Source organism: Dipodomys merriami, unplaced genomic scaffold (genome assembly GCF_024711535.1).
Source record: "Dipodomys merriami isolate MVZ:Mamm:240054 unplaced genomic scaffold, mDipMer1.0.p SCAF_10, whole genome shotgun sequence".
NCBI lineage: Eukaryota > Metazoa > Chordata > Mammalia > Rodentia > Heteromyidae > Dipodomys > Dipodomys merriami.
Window position 1 is genome coordinate 45,239,545 of NW_027202271.1, and position 21,953 is coordinate 45,261,497.

Below are 21,953 nucleotides of genomic sequence, written 5' to 3' on the forward strand. Positions count from 1 at the left end.
ATCGATGTTCATCAAAGAAATGGGTCTATAGTTCTCTTTCTTTGATGAGTCCCTGCCTGGTTTTGGGATGAAGGTTAGGATGGCTTCATAAGAGTTTGGTAGTGAACTTTCGCGTGGTGTTATATCTATATCTAGTCCAACCTCCAACCTTCCAACACATCTAAGGATTTACCTCATTTTATATAACCATTTGGATGTTCAGAGGTATCCTTGCCTTAATTTCCTAATACAAGAATTCGTTTCCACTTTGATATGAGGACCTCTTTCCCACCCCCCAAGAAAAGCCCCAAAACAACTTTTCTGTCAGCCTTCCCCAGCTCATAAATGGCTTGCTCAATCAAGCTACTTAAAGCCATTCCTGGAGTGTGTCCCTCTCATTTCCCACGATCAATCAATTAATCGGCTTGGAAGATCTTTCCATTTCAAATGTCCAAATCCTAGCAATTGAGGGCTTTTCTAGGATATTTCTTTTCCTGGGAAAATTTAATTCATCCACCAAGAAATAATCTAGTATGTCTCTGAATATTTCACATAGGGAATGTGTGTGTGCCAATGTGTGTAAGTGTGCTACTTCAAAAAGTACCTTTTTGGTAAGAAATGTGTATGAGTGGATGTAGGTGTGGAGCAGAAATTTTGTTTTCAAGGTACAGAACCTCTGATTAAGTGGAGGCCACGCTGCAGCCGCTGAAAGTGGGAGGGTAAAGCCAAGTCCCGCCTGCCTTCAATCCCCGTACAGCTTTCCTGCGGAAACTACAATCCCCAGAGTGCTCTGCGAGACGAAAGAGCGGGCGGGGAGGTACCTTGTAGGACCCGGATTGAAGCAAGATGGCGGGTGCCATGGTGAGTAGCTTTCCCAGGTAACCGCGGCTCACTAAGTCTCCGACTAGGGAACCTCTAGAAGCTGGACAGACCCGGAGGGCTTCTCGGCCGAGTGCTGAGCTCTTTCTCTAGCCGTTGTTGCCCGCAGGGGAAGCTGCCGGAGCCTCCCAGCTCCACCCCTCCACTTAAACGGGTCCCGCGTGCGGCGGGCGCGCTCCCGGTAAGGCCATCCTCGGGCCCCAGCGGGCACCCGGCGGGGTCTTTGACTTCGTGACTCCAGGAACCCCACTGGTTGTTCCTCGCTCCGGCGCTTGCTTTGGCGTTGAAGTCCATGGCAAGGGTCTAAGGTCAGTAGTTTAACTACTAATAGGTGTGCTGGCCTTGGGGCGAGGAACCGTTATGTCCTCCCCCCAAAACCCATTTTGGGCTTGTGTTCTTCCATTCGTGCCACCTATTAAATGTAAGCTGGGGGACGAGGAACAAGTACATCGTGCCACCACTGTGTGCTAGGGGCTTGGAGGTGCAGGGAGTTGAGCCTGAGGCCTGGGGCTGGCTGCGTTGGCGGAACTGTGCACCCTGAGCCACGCCTCCAACCCTGAACATTTGTTTTCCATCAGTAAAAGAAGGTGTTCCTTCACAGACTTAGTTCTAGAGCCCGTAATGCACAGGGAAGTGGGTCGTAAACCTGAAATAACACCACGTGTGAATTTGAGGTTAACAGTGCCAAGGTCAGCCTGCAAAGACAGCCTGTGTCTTTATTTCCTTTCACTAGTATTCATGGAAGGGCACTAGTAGTCATCAAGACAAAGTTAGGAGAAGGGCAATGTAGTTATATGTGATTTATTCACAACATCCTTATGGAGATTGTGATTATTCATCCCATTTTACCTTGGAGGAAAGAGAGGGTCGTTTAATTATTTGCCCAAAGTTTACAGTTTGTATGTGACTGAGGCTCAAGTCCTTGGAAATAATTCCTTCAAGCAAGTTTCTTTTTCTTTTTTTTTTTTGTCGTGGGGCTTGAACTCTGGGCTTGGGCACTGTCCCTCAGCTCTTCAGCTCAAGGCTAGCGCTCTACCACTTGAGCCACAGCACCACTTCCGGCTTTTTTCTTTTGGCTTATGTGGTGCTGAGGAATCGAACCCAGGGCCTCAGGAATGCAAGGCAAGCTCTCTACCCTGAGCCACCTTCCCAGCCCCTTGTAAGTTTCTTATGAATCAAAATAAGGACAATTTACATGATTAACATGAAGGAAATGGTGGTAAAGTTTAGAATATAAGATGGTGATGTTTATTTTTATTTTGTTTTTTAGACATGATCTCCCTGTGTAACCCAAGCTACCCTTTAACCATACTTTTTCTTTCTTTCTTTCTTTTTTTTTTTTCCCCTGTCGTGGGCTTGAACTCTGGGCCTGGGCGCTGTCCCTCAGCTCTTCAGCTCAAGCTTGTGCTCTACCACTTGAGACACAGCACTACATCCTGTTTTCTGGTGATTAATTGAAGATAAGAGTCTTTCAGACTTTCTTTCCTGCCTGGGCTGGCTTTGAACTGTGATCCTCAGATCTCAGCCTCCTGAGTAGCTAGGATTATAGGCATGAGCCACCAGCACCCCACTAGCCATCCTTTTTCTTTAGCCTCTTAAAGAAGTTTATGTTTTCAGAGGAACTGACTAGACCTTCTTGTTTAATATTCCATTTAATCAGAAACATAATAAGTGGTGTAATCAATGTGTCTTTGTGTGTGCATGCATAAGCTAGTACTGGAGCTGGACCTGGAGCTTGAACTTAGGGCTTCTGGTTCTCACTTAGCTTTTTCTGCTCAAGGCTGGCTCACCACTTGAGCCACACCTCCACTTCTGCTTTTTTTTTTTTTCCCCCCTGGTGAATTGGAGGTAAGAATCTCTCCAATTTGTCTTTCTAGGCTGTCTTTGAACTGGGATTCTCAAATCTCAGCCTCCTAAGTAGCTACAATTACAGGCATGACCCACTAGTGTTCTGCTGTAATAAGGTATTTTATGTGTTAGCTGGCCAGTTATACACACCAGCATTATAAGGTAGAGATGCTCTCATACTATTTCTGAGTGACTTTGTAAGAATAACTACATATTTACTGAGTACTCAGAACATAGAAAAAATTACACTGGATTCTAAGAATATTGCATTTAAGAGAAATAAGTAATGAACATAGTTCTGGGGTTTCTCATCTGACATTTTGATGTTACTACTCTGTAGTACCTACAAAGTAGTTTAAAAACCTTGTTTGTGGAGATTGGTTCTAGGGCTTGAACTCAGGGTATAGTAGCTGTACCTGAGCTTATTTATTTATTGTTATTTTATTTTTTGGGTCCGGTTGTGGGGCCTGAACTCTGGGCCTGGGTGCTGTCCCTCAGCTCTTCAGCTCAAGGCTAGCACTCTACCACTTGAGCCACAGCACCACTTCCGGCTTTTTTCTTTTTGCTTATGTGGTGCTGAGGAATCGAACCCAGGGCCTCATGCATGCAAGGCAAGCGCTCTACCACTGAGACACCTTCCCAGCCCTTATTTATTTTTATTATTATTATTATTTTTTTTTGGTCGGTCGTGGGGCTTGAACTCTGGGCCTGGGCGCTGTCCCTCAGCTCAAGGCCAGCACTCTACCACTTGAGCTACAGCGCCACTTCCGGTTTTCTGGTGGTTTATTGGAGATAAGAGTCTCACGGTCTCTCCTGCCTGGGCTGGCTTTGAACAGCGATCCTCAGATCTCAGCCTCCTGAGTAGCTAGGATTACAGGCATGAGCCACCAGCGCAGGCTTTATTTATTTATTTATTTATTTATTTATTTATTTAGGTAGTTACCTGGAGATAAGAATCCCACAGACAGCCGGGCACTGGTGGCTGAGATCTGAGATCTGAGGATCGAGGTTCAAAGCCATCCCGGGCAGGAGAGACCGTGAGACTCCTATCTCCAATAAACCACCAGAAAACCGGAAGTGGCGCTGTAGCTCAAGTGGTAGAGCGCTCGCCTTGAGCTGAAGAGCTGAGGGACAGCGCCCAGGCCCAGAGTTCAAGCCCCATGACCGACAAAAAAAAAAAAGAATCTTACAGACTTTCCTACTGGGGCTGGCTTTAAAGCTCAATCTTCAGATGTCAGCCTCCTGGATAATTAAAATTGTAGGTGTGAGCCACTGTTGCCCCACAAAAGACTTGTTTTAAATGGCTGATACTAGGTAGTGACTCCTATCTTGTTCTTGGAATGTTAAGTTTATCATAGGTAGCACTGATTTTTTTTTTAATCTCAGCAGGAATGAAAATTGGTGTGCCTAGAAACAGATTTTAAAGGAAGTTTCTTCTGAAATATCTTTTCTCATCTTGCCTGACAAACTCCTGGTATACCATGGCGGCAGCAGTAAAGTGGGTGATACCAAAGAGAACTATCTTGAAGCATTTACTTCCAGTCCAAAGTAAGTGTGTGTGTGTGTGTGTGTGTGTGTGTGTGTGTGTGTGTGTGTGTGTGTGTGTGTGTGTGTGTGTGTGTGTGTGTGTGTGTGTGTGTGTGTGTGTGTGTGTGTGTGTGTGTGTGTGTGTGTCTGTGTCTGTGTCTGTGTGTGTCTGTGTGTGATACCAAAGAACTATCTTGAAGCATTTACTTCCAGTCCAAAGTAAGTGTGTGTGTGTGTGTGTGTGTGTGTCTGTGTCTGTGTGTCTGTGTGTGATACCAAAGAACTATCTTGAAGCATTTACTTCCAGTCCAAAGTAAGTGAATTTTTGTGTGTGTGTGTGTGTGTGTTTAATTAAATGTTTAAAAGAGTTTCAGACAGGCTCTAGTGACACATGTCTGTGAGATTTGAGGATCAAGATTTGAAGCTAATCCTGGGCAGGAAAGTCTGTGAGACTCATCTCCAATTGACTATCTAAAAAGCCAGAAGTGGAGATGTGGCTCAAGTAGTAGAGTGCTAGCCTTGAGTAGAAAGCTCAGGGACAGCACCCAGCCTTGAGCGCAAGCCCCAGGATTGATGCTAAAAAAAAAAAAAGAAAAAAAGTTTTAAGCTGAGTACAGTGGCATATACTTGTAATCTTAGCTACTAAAAGCCTCAGATACTTGATCTCAGTTCATAGCCAGCCTGGGTAGACAAGTCTTTTTTTTTTTTGTCAGTCCTAGGGCTTGAACTCAGGGCTTGGACACTGTCTATGGGCTTCCTTTTGCTTAAAGTTAGCACTCTACCACTTGAGCCACAGTACCACTTCTGTCCTTTTCTGTTTATGTGCTACTGAGGAATTGAACCCAGAGCTTCATGCCTGCTAGGCAAGCACTCTACCACTAAGCCACATTCCCAGCCAGGCAGACAAATCTTGTGTACTCTTTTCTCCAGTTGACCAGCAGAAAGCTGGAAGTGAAGGCATGGCTCAAGTGGTAGAGTGCCAGCCATTAGCAAAAAATCAGAGTGAGTATAAGCCCTAGTACCAACACATACATACATACACACATGTTAGAAGTTTTTTCAAATATTATAGAATATAACATTTAATTATTCGAGTACCTTTTATTTGCAGGGGTGCTTGCAATAATAAAAAGAGGACACAACCTAAATGTCAGTCAAAAGGAGAATGGAAGGCCAGGTGCTGGCAGCCTGTAATCCTAACTACTCAAGAAGCTAAGGTTCAAAGCCAGTTTGGGTAGGGTAGTGTGTGAGACTTTTATCTCCATTTAACCACCAGAAAACAAGAAATGGGGCTGTAGCTCAAAGTGGTAGAGCACTAGCTTTGAGTAAAAGAGCTCAAGGACAGTGCTTAGGTCCCAAGTTCAAGCTTCATGACCATTCAAAAAAATGGGGGGCAGGGGAAGAATGCATAGATTTATGATTTAGGGACAAAATACAGTGAACAAAAATAAAAAGACCTCCCTGAAGTTGGCACCAGTAATTCTGACTACTCAAGAGGCTGAGATCTGAGTATCAAGGTTTAAATCCAGTCTAGGCCAGAGAGTCTATGAGACTCTTTTCTCCATTTAACCTCCAGAAATGCTGAAGTGGAACTGTGGTTCAAGTGGTAGAGTGCTAGCCTTGAACAAAAGAGCCCCAGGACTGGTACCAAAGAAAAGAAAAGGGGGGCTGGGAAGGTGGCTCATTGGTAGAGCGCTTGCCTTGCATTCCTGAGGCCCTGGGTTCGATTCCTCAGCACCATATAAGCAAAAAGAAAAAAAGCCGGAAGTGGCACTGTGGCTCAAGTGGTAGAGTGCTAGCCTTGAGCTGAAGAGCTGAGGGACAGCACCCAGGCCCAGAGTTCAGGCCCCACGACTGGACCCAAAAAAAAAAAAGAAAAAAAAGAAAAGGAAAAAAGAAGAGACTTCTACCTCTATGTGTTCTAGGAGAAACTCATATACTTACATTTAAGTATATGAGCTACCTCAAAAATTTTTCCCTTTTGATTTAAAAAAAAATGTTCTTCCTTTAACATAAAATGACCTTTTGCAATTATTTTATTTTATTTTGTCGGTTGTGGGGCTTGAACTCTGGACCTGGGCCCTGTTCCTCAGCTCTTTAGCTCAAGGCTAGTGCTCTACCACTTGAGCAACAGCGCCACTTCCAGTTTTCTGGTGGTTAATTGGAGATAGAATCTCACAGACCTTCCTGCCTGGGCTGGCTTTGAGCTGGGATCCTCAGATCTCAGCCTCTTGAGTAGCTAGGATTACAGGAGTTAGCCACCAGCATCCTTTTTTTTTGTTGGTTGTGGGGCCTGAACTCTGGGCCTGGGCGCTGTCCCTCAGCTCTTCATCTCAAGGCTAGCGCTCTACTACTTGAGCCACAGAGCCACTTCCGGCTTTTTCTGCTTATGTGGTGCTGAGAAATCAAACCCAGGACCTCATGCATGCAAGGCAAGCACTCTACCTCTGAGCTAACCTCCAGGCCCTGGTTGCAAGTTTTTTAAACAATTACAGATCTTGAATTTTTAACTATTAAAAAAATATGTTTTGAAGTGACATTTTGAATGAAAAAAGTTAATTTTGAACCAAATACTTCTAATTTTTTGGTGCCAGGCATGGGGTGTGAACTTAGGGCCTAGACAACATTTCCTACCACTGAGCCAGAATTCCACTTCTGGCTATTTAGTAGTTTATTGGAGATAATAGTTTCACTGACTTTTCTGCCTGGGCTGGCTTTGAACAGAGATTCTTGGTTCTCAGCCTTTTGAGTAGCTAGGATTACAGGCTTGAGCCACAAGAACCTGGCTAACAAGATAGTTTTAATTTCATCACTTAGCATGTCCTCTTTCTCAACTGCCCCTTGGAATGCTAAACACTAAATGTTTTTTCTTGGAAAGATTAGAATACCCATATACTTCATTTTCTTTTCTTTTTTTTTTTTTTTTTTTTTGGGGGGGGGCGGGTCCGGTCGTGGGGCCTGAACTCTGGGCCTGGGCGCTGTCCCTCAGCTCTTCAGCTCAAGGCTAGCGCTCTACCACTTGAGCCACAGCGCCACTTCCGGCTTCTTTTTTCTTTTTGCTTATGTGGTGCTGAGGAATCGAACTCAGGGCCTCATGCATGCAAGGCAAGCGCTCTACCACTGAGCCACCTTCCCAGCCCCTCTTTTCTTTTTTAATATCTACTCCTTACTTATTATTTTCTTTGCAAGGAACATTGCATTCATCCCTTATACTCATTTTTTCATCTTTCAGAGCACCTTAGACATCTCCACTGGGAAGTCTTTGCTTGAACCTTCACAGTGTTGTCTGATAGCCTGTGTACCCTTCTTTCTCCAATTCTAATAGCATATATCTTCTTTAAAGGAATTATTTCTTATCTGTCTCTTGTACCAGTAGACTGTACCCCTTGAGGATAGGGACTTGATCTCATTTATGGTTGACTGCATAGACACACAGACCTGTTTTAGAGCAAACAGTAAACATTGGTTGTATGAGTAAAATTAGTTTTAAATTTATGTGAGAACATGCTCAGATTTACTAAATCTGTTTTATTCTCTTGGGTTTTTGCAGATGGAGCTTTATCTTGTGTTTGTTATAAATCTACCTATTCTTCTCTTCCAGATGACTATAATTGGTATGTATTAAAATTCAATTGGAAAGTAACAACCCTAACTACTTTTGAAATGATTTAATTTTATTTTCTCCTTGCTTTTAGATTATTGTTTGTTAATTTTGTTTTAAAAATTACTTTGATGGTTTTATTTACCCAGTATCTGGGATTATGAATGTTTTATTTATTATTTTTTTGTGTGGTCGTGGGGCATGAACTCTGGGCCTGGGCGCTGTCCCTCAGCTCTTCAGCTCAAGGCGAGCGCTCTACCACTTGAGCTACAGCGCCACTTCCAGTTTTCTGGTGATTTATTGGAGATAGGAGTCTCAAGGTCTCTCCTGCCCGGGCTGGCTTTGAATCTCGATCCTCAGATCTCAGTCTCCTGAGTAGCTAGGATTACAGGCGTGAGCCACCAGCGCCCGGCGATTATGAATGTTTTAAATAAAAATTTAAATGAAAATCATTACCATTGTGTTTCACTTAATGCTTAATCTGTTATAAGACATTCAATTTAGTTAAAAGTCCTATCTTTTCTTTCTGAGGCTTTAGCTTTTTGGAAAAGTTAGTTTTTGTTTTTTTTTAGTTTTTTTTTAGTGTTCATATGTATTAGCTAAAGTAGTTATTTATCTTCTGTTTGATATTGAATTATTATAATTGACAAATACTGAATTCAACACCATTTGTTTGGAATTTTTATTCAGTTCTAGTCAGTATCCTAAGAACTAGGTATAACATATGATTGTTTTTCTTTGTAACAGAGTCAGTGTGCTTGAAACTGTAACATTTTCTCTCCTTTTCTCCTCTTTCTTTCTCTTTCTCTTTTTCTTTCTCTCTCTTTTTTTTTTTTTTTTTTTTTATTGGTCATGGGGCTTGAACTCTGGGCCTGGGTGCTGTACCTCAGCTCTTCAGCTCAAGGCTAGCGCTCTACCACTTGAGCCACAGTGCCACTTCTGTTTTTCTGGTTGTTTATTGGAGATAAGTCTCACAGACTTTGCTGCTCGGCATGGCTTTGAACCACGATCCTCAGATCTCAGCCTCCTGAGTAGCTAGGATTACAGATGGGAGCCACCAACACCTAGCTGTCCCTGAGCTTTTCTGCTTAAGCTAGTGCTCTACCACTTGAGTCACAGCTCTAGTTCTAGCTGGGTGTTTTTGGTAGTTTATTGAAGATAAGAGTCTCATGGACTTTCCTGCCAAGGATTGGCTTTGAACCTTTATCCTCAGATCTCAGCCTCTTGAGTAGCTAGGATTATAGGCATGAGCCATAAGATATAACATATTTCTTGAGCTATGTGATTTCTGTTGCAAATTGTAGTAAAATATACATTTTCTTTTGTTTGATATTGGTTTTAACTGTATATTTAATGAGTGCAAAAGTAAGTAGTTAGTGATGAATTAGACTAGGCATAATTGACTGAACCTGAACATGTTGAGTCATAGAAGTATTTTTTTTTTTTTTTTTTTGTCGGTCGTGGGACTTGAACTCTGGGCCTGGATGCTGTCCCTCAGCTCTTCAGCTCAAGGTGAGCGCTCTACCACTTGAGCTACAGCGCCACTTCCGGTTTTCTGGTGGTTTATTGGAGATAGGAATCTCACAGTCTTTCCTGCCCGGGCTGGCTTTGAACTGCGATCCTCAGATCTCAGCCTCCTGAGTAGCTAGGATTACAGGCGTGAGCCACCAGCGCCCGGCCATAGAAGTATTTTAAAAGCATTACATGGGGCTGGGAAGGTGGCTCAGTGGTAGAGCGCTTGCCTTGCATGCCTGAGGCCCTGGGTTCGATTCCTCAGCACCACATAAGCAAAAAGAAAAAAACCGGAAGTGGCGTTATAGCTCAAGCAGTAGAGCACTAGCCTTGAGCTGTAGAGCTGAGGGACAGTGCCCAGGCCCAGAGTTCAGGCCCCATGACTGGACCCCCCCCAAAAAAAAAAAAACTTCATCCCTTATCAAAAAACATTTGCAGTGGAAATAGTCATTGCAGTTATGATACAGTATTCAAATCATAAAATCATGGTGAAACAGTCTAAAGCTTTATTCTCTCAGACAAAATGCATTTTATAGTTTTACAGTTGTTTTGTATGGTAGTGAAGCTGACATACTCTGAGATTATTTTGACTTGTCTTCATCCTTACAAGTATCAGGTTTGCTGATTTAGTAATAGAGCATCTTTAAAAAAAAAAAAAAAAAGGAAAGTGGCTCTGAGGCCCTGGGTTCGACTCCTCAGCACCACATAAACAGAAAAAGCCAGAAGTGGTGCTGTGGCTCAAGTGGTAGAGTGCTTGCCTTGAGCTGAAGAGCTGAGGGACAGTGCTCAGGCCCTGAGTTCAAGCCCCAGGACTGGCAAAAAAAAATTGTAAATTAATTTTAGCTATTTTGTCTTGAATAATATTTCTGGAACATTCTCTTTTAGCAAAGTGGAGCTTGCTTTGACCTCTGATGGCAGGACGATAGTATGTTACCACCCTTCTGTGGACATTCCATATGAACACACTAAAGTATGTAAAAAAAATTCTCTTATAGTTTTAAATTTGCTGTTAGAAATATTTATACTGCTAAGTAGTAGCATGTTGCCTATCAAGTTTGAAGTCCTCAGTTTAAATCCTATCCTCCAACTGTCCCCGCCCCACCAAAATAGGAAATGTTCATACTTTGTTATAATATCCAAAAACAAACAAACAAATGGAATTATCTGGTTTGTGATCCTCAGATCTCAGCCTCCTGAGTAGCTAGGGTTATAGGCTTGGGGTTATAGGGTTATAGGCTGGGGTTATAGGATTATAGGCGACCCGTGCTCAGCTGGTTTATGTCCTCTTGGCTTTTTTTTTTTGTGGGTCATGGGGCTTGTACTCTGCGCGTTGTCCCTCAGCTCTTCAGCTCAAGGCTAGTGCTCTACCACTTGAGCCACAGCATTACTTCCAGTTTTCTGGTGGTTAATTAGAGATAAGAGTCACAGATTTTCCTGCCTGGCTTTGAACTGCAATTCTCAGATCTTGGCCTCCTGAGTAGGTAGGATTACAGGCATGAGCCATCGGCACCTGGCCAGCTTTTTTTTTTTTAATGTCAAGAAAACTTGGCAGAGCTTTATTGAGTAAGTAAGCAAGCATTCAAGCAGACAAGAAACAGACAGCCTGGTGCCGGTGGCTCAAGCCTGTAATCCTGGCTACTCAGGAGGCTGCCTTTGAGCTGAAGAGCTGAGGGATAGCATTCAAGCCCAGAGTTCAAGACTGACAAAAAGAAAAGAAAAGAAAAGAAACAGACAAGAAGAAAGGCAGAGGCACACTCTTAACAGTGTAAGTACTCCCAAAGGGAAAGACCTACTTGCAGCTTTTTTGGTAGTTTATTGGATAAGAGTCTCATGGACTTTCTTGTCCTGGCTGGCTTTGAGCTGCCATACTCAGATGTCAGCCTCCTGAGTAGGTAGGAGTACAGGCATGAGCCACTGGCACCTGGCGAAGTTTTTAAATTAAAAAAAAAAAAAGGACATCCAGGATGAGAATTGTGATTGTGTAACATAAACATTCAGTATTAGCCAGGTGCTAGTGGCTCATGCCTATAATCCTGGCTACTCAGGAGGCTGAGATCTGAGGATCAAGGTTCAAAGCCAGTCCAGGCAGGAAAGTCTCTGAGACTTATTTCCAATAAGCCACCAGAAAACCCGAAGTGGCATTCTGGCTGAAGTGGTAGAATGCTTGCCTTGAGCTGAAGAGCTGAGGGATAGTGCCCAGGCCCAGAGTTCAAGCCCCATTACCAACAAAAAGACAAAACAAAAAAGCATTCAGTATTAATTTGGTTTTTCCATTTTATTGAAACACAAACACTTTCTTTGAAGTTTGATCAAAGAAAAACTTCTGAGTCTGTCATAGGCTCTTGAGATACACTTGAACAAGTCTATTAATTCCAATGTTGTGTGTGTGCATGTGTGCGTGCTTCACAAGTGTGTGTGAGTGTGTATGCACGCATATCAGTCTTGGGGTTTGAACTCAGGGCCAGGAAACTGTTTCTGAGCTTCAAGGCTAATGCTCTGTCCCTTGAGCCATACCTCCACTTTCCGCCGTTTGGTAGTTAATTGGAGATAAGAATCTCTGGACTTTTCTGCTTGGGCTGGCTTCCTGCCAGATCTCAGGCTCTTGAGTAGGTAGGATTATAGGCTTGAGCCTCTGGTGCCCAGCTTCTTTTTATCTATAGGAAGAGGGGGGCTGGGAAGGTGGCTCAGTGGTAGAGTGCTTGCCTTGCATGCATGAGGCCTGGATTCAGTTCCTCAGCACCACATAAGCAGAAAAAGCCAGAAGTGGTGCTGTGGCTAAAGTGGTAGAGTACTAGCCTTGAGCTAAAGAGCTGAGGGACAACCCAGGCCCAGAGTTCAAGCCCCAGGACCAACAACAACAACAAAAAAAAAGAAAATAGGAAGAGGCAGCATTCATTAATATTTGCCATAATCTTTTGCTAATTAAGACTGACAACTATAAAAATCTAAAAGTCAGCAAACTTGTTTATAGGCTTGAGCTTATAAACCAGGACTAGATTATTCAACGATATCTTCAGAAGTATAGCAGAAGAATGCAGTGGGAAAACTGAGTATATTCAAGAGATTAAGGCAAGAGGAAATTTCTCAAGGAAAAGTGAAGAGGACTACGTAAGTTGTTTTGCAACAGCAGTCTTTGGCTACAAGAATCAATAAGTGTGACACTAGCTCAAGGTTGATCAAGTAGTTGTTGGGCTAACACAATGTAATTTTTGGTGCAAGGTTACAGTGGCCTTTGTGCAATGTTCTGGCAGTCTCTGTATTCTTGTTTACAGGCATATGTATGTATGAAATTTCCTTCAGTACCTCCCAGCTTTACTTTTTGTTAGTGACACAGTGACTCTATTATGATACTGACAACTTTTATAGTTCTTTTTTTTTTTTGCCAGTCATGGGGCTTGAACTCTGGGCCTGGGCGCTGTCCCTCAGCTCTTCAGCTCAAGGCTAGTGCTCTACCACTTGAGCCACAGTGCCACTTCCGGCTTTTTTCTTATGTGGTGCTGAGGAATCGAACCCAGGGCCTCATGCATGCAAGGCAAGCACTCTACCACTGAGCCACCTTCCCAGCCCCAACTTTTATAGTTCTAACCCCATGTTTGCTGGTACTTCTCAATGTATAATGGTAATGTATAATTGCAAAGACATTTACTAACATTTTACTTTTATTTTTTGTGCCGGTACTGGGGTTTGAACTCAGCACCTTATGCTGTCATTTGGCTTTTTTGTTCAAGGATGACACTCTACCATTTGATCCACACCTTCACTTCCTGCTTTTTGCTGGCTAATTGGAGTCTCATAGACTTTTCTGCCTGTGCTTGGAACCTCAGTTTTCAGATCTCAGCCTCCCGAGTAGCTGGGATTACAGGTATAAGCCACCAGCATAGCTTAACACGTTTCTTTCTACAAGATAATCTTTTTTTTTTTTTTTTTGTAATTAAATGAGCTTTATTCATGATCAACTTCTTTTTTTTTGGGTCCGTTCATGGGGCCTGAACTCTGGGCCTAGGCGCTGTCCCTCAGCTCTTCAGCTCAAGGCTAGCGCTCTACCACTTGAGCCATAGCGCCACTTCTGGCTTTTTTCTTTTTGCTTATGTGGTGCTGGGGAATCGAACCCAGGGCCTCATGCATGCAAGGCAAGCGCTCTACCACTGAGCCACCTTCCTAGCTCATGATCAACTTCTAAACTTACTACTTGTCTTTGTCCTTTCATACTTTTCCTTTGAGCACTTATGTAGGATAAACATAGTGAATACATTCACAGGAATCTCTAGATTTTTCTCTTTCTATAGCACTATGATTTGAATTCAGGACTTTATGCTTACTAGGCAGGTACTCTACTTCAGCCACACCAGGGGCTCAAGAGATGATCTTTTAAAATTATTTTAAATGTCTAAGGAACACTTCTTTTTTTTTGTTTGTTTGTTTGTTTTTTTGGGTCCGGTCATGGGGCCTGAACTCTGGGCCTGGGCGCTGTCCCTCAGCTCTTCAGCTCAAGGCTAGCGCTCTACCACTTGAGCCACAGTGCCACTTCCGGCTTTTTTCTTTTTGCTTATGTGGTGCTGAGGAATGAACCCAGGGCCTCTGGCATGCAAGGCAAGCGCTCTACCACTGAGCTACCTTCCCAGCCCCAAGAACACTTCTTGAAAATACATTCATATCACTTTTTCCCTGTTTGGGGCCTTAAAAGAAGTGTAAGTAGCTACCTATTACTTAGGTAAACTTTTAAGTGTGTGATAGCAAGGCATATTAAATGTTATTATTTCACTTAATCTTCATCAAGCCCTATATTACCCCTTTGATTTGAAGCTGAGAGTTTAACTTTCCCAAAGCTACAGAGCTACCAAGTCACTGAATCAGAGACCACAGTTCATGTTTCTACCTCTTCATTATACTCCCTGCTTATTCTTTTCTCAACTAGGAGGGAGTCCTACTCTACTAATAAGTAAGTGCTTCCTTAACTGCTTATAGTATAAATTTAAAACTTTTCATTTCTGTGTTCTCCTGGATCTTTAAAAAAAAATTCCTCATTATTGTTGTTTTTTCCTAAGTTATTTACATATGTGTGTGTGTGTGGGGGGGTGTTTTCTTTTGGTAGTACTAGAATTTTGAACTCAGGGTTTTGTACTTGCTATTCAGTCACTCTACCACTAACCCACACTTCTATTTTATGCACTGGTTAAGTTTGAGATAGTAAGTTTGAGATAGTCACTTACTGCTCAGATGCAGGCCTAGACGCCTGTATTCGGTTCCTGTCCTAGCTGCGATGATAGGCACCGCCATACCCAGTTTCTTCCACTGAAGAAACTTTGCTGCTCAGACTGGCCTGAAACTTCTCTTTTCCCAAACTCATTCTCCCTTGAAGCTCAGGAGTCTTTTAGGGGACTGGGAATGTGGCTTAGTGGTGGAGTGCCTGCCTAGCATACATGAAGCCCTGGGTTCGATTCTTCAGTGCCACATACACAGAAAAAGCCAGAAGTAGTGCTGTGGCTCAAGTGACAGAGTACTATCCTTGAGCAAAAGAAGCTCAGGGGACAGTGCCCAGGCCCTGAGTTCAAGCCCCAGGATAGGCAACAAAACAGAAAATGAAACAAAAAGAGTCTTTTAGATTTATCTACCTACACTGGCTTTGAACCACTATTTTCAGATGTTAACCTCCTGAGTCACTAGGATTATAGGTATAATTAGTAGTATTACTAGCACTTGGCAACATAAACTTTTACATTGAAGAATAATGGAATCAATTTATGCTTTTTAATATGCAATCTAAAGTTGCAATGACTTTAGCATTGGGAAAATTATTGGAATAATTATTACTGGAAAAGAAACCTAAAATTGGTTGTGAAAAGAAAAATATTTCTGACTTTATTCAGTAATATAACTAAGTGAAACTGTTGGTGATAACTTACCCTGATGTACTATAGTGAATTACTGCAGCTGTTGTCTTAGTTCAGTCTTAATGAAATCCTGGCTATTACTGTTACATTTCTGTGTTATTTATTATGGATTATTTTGTAGCCCATCCCTCGACCAGATCCTGTGCATACTAATGAAGAAACACATGATCAAGTGCTGAAAACCAAATTGGGAGAAAAAAATCAACCTCTGGAACAAGGACCCATGATAGAACAACTTAGCAAAATGTTCTTTACTACTAAGCATCGCTGGTATCCTCATGGACAGTAAGTTTTATTTTATTTATTTATTTATTTATTATTATTATTTTTTTTTTTATCAGTCATGGGGCTTGAACTCTGGGCTTGGGCGCTGTCCCTCAGCCCTTCAGCTCAAGGCGAGCGCTCTACCACTTGAGCTACAGCGCCACTTCCGGTTTTCTGGTGGTTTATTGGAGATAGGAGTCTCACGGTCTCTCTTGCCCGGGCTGGCTTTGAACCGCGATCCTCAGATCTCAGCCTCCTGAGTAGCTAGGATTACAGGCGTGAGCCACCAGCGCCCGGCAGTTTTATTTTATTTTTTAAATGTATTTATTTATTTTTGTTGGTCATGGGGTTTGCACTCTGTGCCTGGGTGCTGTCCCTAAGCTCTTCAACTCAAGAGCTCTACCACTTGAGCCACAGCACCACTTCTACCACTTGAGCCACAGCACTACTTCTGTTTTTCTGGTGGTTTGTTGGAGATAGAATCTCATGGACTTTCCTGCCCGGGCTGGTTCTGAACTGCAGTCCTCGGATCTCAGACTCCTGAGTAGCTAGGATTACAGTCACTGGTACCTGCCCAAGTTTTATTTTCTTTATTCACACTCAAAGAACATACAGCTTTCCTTACACTAACAATGTCCATACTGGTATTGTGCATGCTAAAATTACCACAAGTACAATTACATTCTATAGTATATTTCTTTTCTTTCCTCCTTTCCTCCTTTCTTCCTTTCCTTCCTTCCTTCCTTCCTTCCTCCCTCCCTTCCTCCCTCCCTTCCTTCCTTCCTTCCTTCCTTCCTTCCTTCCTTCCTTCCTTCCTTCCTCCCTCCCTCTCTCCCTCCCTCCCTCCCTCTCTCTCTCTTTCTTTTTTTTTTTTTTGGGTCCGGTCATGGGGCCTGAACTCTGGGACTGGGCACTGTCCCTCAGCTCTTCAGCTCAAGGCTAGCACTCTACCACTTGAGCCACAGTGCCACTTCCGGCTCTTTTTTTTTCTGCTTATGTGGTGCTGAGGAATCGAACCCAGGGCCTCATGCATGCAAGGCAAGCGCTCTACCACTGAGCCACCTTCACAGCCCCTCTCTCTCTTTCTTTCTTTCTATTTTTTTTTTTTTTTGGTTTGGTCATGGGGCTTGAACTCTGGCCTGGGTGCTGTCCCTGCGCTCTTCAGCTCAAGGTGAGCGCTCTACTGCTTGAGCCACAGTGCCACTTCCGGCTTTGTAGTGGTTTATTGGAGGTAAGAGTCTCATGGACTTTCCTGCCAGGGCTGGCTTTGAACTGTGATCCTCAGATCTCAGCCTCCTGAGTAGCTAGGATTACAAACGTGGGCCACCAGCATCTGGCTACTGTAGTATATTTCTTATCTACATATACTGTACCTAAAATGAAATAATACTTAGTTTTCCCCTTATTTTAATTAGATTTAACTAAAGCTTTTAAAGAGTTTTATAAGGTTTCTTAAAAAATTATTGTATTTTGTGATAATGATTTGCTATGTTTTTATTCATCTTTCTGATAAATAACTGATCATGTTATCAACTTTTTCTATTTAGTAAATTTTGAATTGGGCTAGAGTAAGCAATTGAGCACTATATTAACTATTCTTTCTTTTCTTTTTTTCTTTTTGTACTGGTCCCTTGGCTTGAATTCAGGGTCTAGGTGTTGTCCCTGAGTTTTTTGCTCAAGGATAGCACTCTACTGCTTGAGCCACAGCTCCGCTTCTGTTTTTTTGGTAGTTAATTGGAGATAAGAGTCCTATGGACTTTCCTCCCTGGGCTGGCCTAGAAGCATAATCCTCAAATCTCAGCCTCCTGAGCAGCTAGGCTTGCAGGCATACACTACTGGTATCTCTCTTATTCTGGTTTTCTTTAGAAACTATAACTGTCCTTGTATATAAGGCTTACATCATATTTTGTTTGTTTTGATTTTTGCTAGGCCTGAGGCTTGAACTCAGGGCCCGGGCACTGTCCCTGAGCTTTTTTTGCTCAAGGTTAGCATGCTACCACTTGAGCCACAGCACCACTTCCGGCTTTTTTCTATTTATGTGGTACTGAGGAATTGAACCCAGGGCTTCGTGCCTGCTAGGCTAGCACTCTACCACTAAGCCACATTCCCAGCCCTGGAAGGTGTTTTTTGTTGTTTATATTTGTTTCTTACTTATATAATCTACCACTGGGCTGGCATGCTCATGACAGGTTATATTAATGGAACTAGTGAATAAACATTGGACTGCGAAGAGCTTTATTATTTTTGTCTGGAGTCAGCCTATGTTACATACTGAGATCCTGACTCAAGAAACTTAAAAAAAAAACAACAAAGAACTCCAGAACTAGGTGCAGTGAGTGGTTCATGTAATTCCAGCTATTCTATGTGCAGAAATTAGAAGGATCATAGCAAAAAGTTAGTGACTCCACATGACTGCACAAATAAGTTGTGCATGTTGGTTCATGCTTGTAACTTCAGCCTCAAGGAAGGGATAAGTAGGAAGATTGAGGTCTCATGCTACCCTGGGCAAAAACATAAGACCCTATGTGAACAATAACCAAAAGCAAGAAAGGTTTGGGGATTGATCTAGTAGTAGCACAAGGCCCTGTGTACAAATTCTGGTGTTGCTTAAAAAATAACAACAAAAAAATAATCAGTATCTTTGGTTTTTTGTTTTTTGTCAGTCTTGGGGCTTTAACTCAGAGCTCTTTTGCTCAAGGCTAGTGCTCTTCCAATTTGAGCCACAATGCCAATTCTGGTTTTCTGGTGGTTTATTGGAGATATGAGTCTCATGGACTTGTCTTCCCGGGTTGGCTTTGAACTGTGATCCATAAAGCTCAGCCTCCTGAGTCACTAGGATTACGGGCACTAGCACCCAGCCTCACATAATATCTGCTCTTCCTCCGTCTCTCCATTCCTTCCCTCCCATCTCCACCCATGAGTTGCATAGTTCTCGTGCATCTATGAGTACATTTCTTTTTGGCCAATGTCACCCCTTCCTTCACTGTCTCTCAGTTTTTCCTTCTCATCCCCACCCACAAGTTGTATTTTCAACATAGTGTCTAGTGAGTGCCACTGCTGGGTTTTGTTCACCCTTTGTCCCACCATTTCTGTGAAGGGAGGTATTCATTGGGACATGTCTATAAAAGTGCAAATGAACTCCAGTCACTTTCAATCTCTATTACTTTCTCTTCCCTCCCTGCCTTGAAAAATTTCATAGAACAATTTTATCGTTCTATTTTCATATATATAAAGAAACTGCTTTAGCCAGGCACCTGTGACACTAATACTGTTTATCCTCATTCACTCCCCTTGTTAGCCCAACCCTCTTGCACAAGTACACAGGCCTCAACAGCACTTGCTCTAGTTTCTTTTCCTTCCTTCCTTCCTTCCTTCCTTCCTTCCTTCCTTCCTTCCTTCCTCCCTCCCTCCCTTCCTTCCTCCCTCCCTCCTCCCCTCTCCCTCCCTCCCTCCCTCCCTTCCTCCCTCTCCCTCTCTCTCTCTCTCTCTCTCTCTCTCTCTCTCTCTCTCTCTCTCTCTCTCTCTCTCTCTCTCTCTCTCTCTCTCTCTTTCTCTCTTTCTGTGTGCATTCAAATTGCACCAAGGGCTTAACTATGTTTCTAATGTCTTTTCTGATAGTCCTATACAAACCAGCTTCTGCAACCTTCACAATCTCAGTTAATACCAGCTTTATTCTTCTTACTGCATGTGCTAAACCTCCTGGTATCATTCATGACTTTTCATTTTGTCTCACTGTCAACATCTGGTCACCAAGCCTGTTAGTTCTAGCTCTAAATTTACCCAGATTTCACTACTTATTTCCTTTTCTTCTGCCATTGTTTTGCTCAAAGCCACCATCCTTTGCCTGGTTTATTGAAATGGTTTCTTTGCTTTTGCCTTGCTTCCTTGTATTCTGTTTATAGCAAAGTAACCTTGTTAAATCTGTTTATTAGTTCTTAGAATTTCTTTTTTCTTTTTCTTTTTATCTTGCTCAGAAAAGCTGTAGGTCAGTAAGAACCTATGACTCTGCATCATCTTTTTTTTTTTTTTTTTCTGCATCATCTTTTTATCTATCTCATTTCCCACTGTTCTTAGCTGTGCTCATTCGCTGTTCTTTTACATGTCATTCCTTTTACCTCAGTCATACAGATTATTTTGGGGTTGTCATCACGACATAAAGAAAAATTTCCCAAAAATTTAACGATAAAAACAGTTTCCATAATGGGGAATGTGGCTTATTGTTAATAAGTATGTATGCTATCTATAATAGTATAACTATAAAGTTTTAGTTTTTCAAGTAGTTCCAATACAAACAGCAAGATAATCTTTGAAATTTAAGAATTATATCAAGAGTAACTTTGATCAAAATAATCTTATTTCAGTATTTTCTTTTTAAGGTATCACAGGCGTCGTAAGAAAGTGAATCCTCCAAAAGACAGATGATATCAAGGTTCTAAGAAGAATCAGAGCGAGGAGAGATTGTCCTGCTCTTTATTTGCCATTTGAAGAAATACAATCTTGTGTATTAACCAGTAGGGTATATAGCAAAGTAATAAAAATTCTTTTCATAAACTGCAATATACATTTCTTTGTACATACTCTGACTTTCACAGTCTTACTTAAAAAAACCTAATTCACCCATCCCTCCCTCCTTCCTTTCCCCCTTCCTCCCTCCCTTCTTCCTTCCTTCCTTCCTTCTTTCCTTCCTTCTGGCGTGGGGCTTGGGCAAGCAACCCCAGCAACCAGAAGACTGTCCCTGTATATTTTGTTGTCGATTTTGTTTTTACTGGTTTGAGGGCTTGAACTCGGGGCCTGGGTGCTGTCCTTAAGCTGTTTTTTGCTCGAGTAGCACTCTACCACTTGAGCCACAGCTCCATTTCCAGCTTTTTGGTGGTGGTTAATTGAGATAAGAGTCCATTAATTGAGCTAAGAGTCTCATGACTTTCCTACCAGGGCTGGCTTTGAACCAGATCCCCAGATCTCAGCCTCCTGAGTAGCTAAGATTACAGATATGATCTACCAGTGCCCAGCTTTATCTATCTGTCTGTCTGTCTGTCTGTCTATCTATCTATCTATCTATCTATCTATCTAACTATGTATCTATTTTTTTATGAAAGACTTTTCAATACAGCCCAGGTTGGACCTAGAACTATAGATCCTCCTGCCTCAGACTCCTAAATAACACTCCTGATCTTAACTATTTTTGTGGGTGGGTTGGGTGCGGGTGGGGAGCATTTGAACTCCGGGCCTGGGCACTGTCCCTGAGCTCTTCAATTCCAGGCAAGCTCCCTACCACTTGAGCCACAGTGTCACTTCTGGTTTTCTGATGGTTTATTGGAGAGGTCTCACAGACTTTCCTTCCTGGGTTGGCTTTGAACCATGATCCTCAGAACTCAGCCTCCTGAATAGGATTACAGGTATGAGCCGTCAACACCTGGCTTTTTTTGGAGTGGGGCAATATTGGGGTTTGAACTCATGTTTGGCTCTGTTTTGCCAGCTACCATTTGAGCCACACCTTATGTGTCCAGCGGCTTTGAACTATGATTCTCAAATCTCAGCCTCCTGAGTGGCTAGAGTTACAGGTGTGAGCCACCAATGCCTGGCTTTCTATTACATATTTTTATAACTAGACAAACATTATTAATAATAAATATGATTGATACGCATTTTCTCCTTGTGAAGGGATTTCACATTGCCTCTGAGAGCAAACTTAGGTCTACCAGAAAATAGATGACCTAGTGTTTCTGTTGTCTTCTAGGAAATAATTATATTTTAATCAGTATTTACTATGTATGCCCTTTCTATACATTACTGAATTCTCATAATGATCCTTTTAAGGGGGGAGCATCATCCTCATTTTACAGAAAAGGAAAATTCGCTTAAACTCTCTTTCTTGAAAATGGAAGAGTAAGGATCCAAATTATTGGGTTTCAAACTCTTCCTGGTATGTTATAATGAAAAATAAAAATACCTTTTATGTAAGAATAAGTTCTTAGACTTTTTTTTTTTTTTTTTGCCAGTCCTGGGGCTTGGGCACTGTTCTTGAGCTTCTTTTGCTTAAGGCTAGTACTCTACCACTTGAGAGCTACAGTGCCACTTCTGGCTTTTTCTGTTTCTGTGATACCAAGGAATTGGACTCAGGGGTTGATGAATGTTAGGCAAGCACTTTACCACTAAGCCACATTTCCAGTCCCCCTAGAAATTTTTTCTAGAAAAATTTTAAAAAAGTTTAATTTGGCTGGGCACTGGTGGCTCATGCCTATAATCCTAGTGACTCAGGAGGCTGAGATCTAATAATTGAGATTCAAAGCCAGTCCCAGCAGGTAAGGCTGTGAGGCTCTCATTTCCAGTTAAACCACCAGAAAACCAGAAGTGGAGCTGTGGCTCAAAGCAATACAGTATTAGCATTGAGTGAAGAAGCTCAGGGACAGTGCCCAGGCTGAGTTCAGCCCCACAACTGACAAAAGTTTAAT

The 21,953-nt window shown here is 42.4% G+C and overlaps 1 protein-coding gene and 1 non-coding gene across 6 annotated transcripts; one reads left to right on the forward strand and one right to left on the reverse strand.

Annotated features, from left to right (window-relative positions):
* Nucleotides 1-753: 753 nt before the first annotated feature.
* Mrpl42 (mitochondrial ribosomal protein L42) lies at nucleotides 754-20,058 on the forward strand. 5 transcript variants are annotated; one of them, XM_069989938.1, is made up of 6 exons: nucleotides 754-840; nucleotides 4,096-4,254; nucleotides 7,784-7,847; nucleotides 10,232-10,316; nucleotides 15,359-15,522; nucleotides 19,878-20,058. In XM_069989938.1, exons 2-6 carry the CDS (start codon nucleotides 4,188-4,190, stop codon nucleotides 19,921-19,923), a joined length of 426 nt encoding a protein of 141 aa, XP_069846039.1. In that variant the 5' UTR covers nucleotides 754-840; nucleotides 4,096-4,187; the 3' UTR covers nucleotides 19,924-20,058. The 5 variants fall into 5 exon arrangements, with proteins under 5 accessions (XP_069846039.1, XP_069846049.1, XP_069846076.1 ...); XM_069989948.1 differs by having other exon boundaries at nucleotides 779-840; nucleotides 4,093-4,254; XM_069989975.1 differs by lacking the exon at nucleotides 754-840 and adding an exon at nucleotides 855-1,039 and having other exon boundaries at nucleotides 4,093-4,254.
* On the reverse strand, nucleotides 13,429-13,509 carry Trnaa-ugc (transfer RNA alanine (anticodon UGC)). Its single transcript has one exon. It is a non-coding gene; the product is annotated as a tRNA-Ala (tRNA).
* Nucleotides 20,059-21,953: the final 1,895 nt, after the last annotated feature.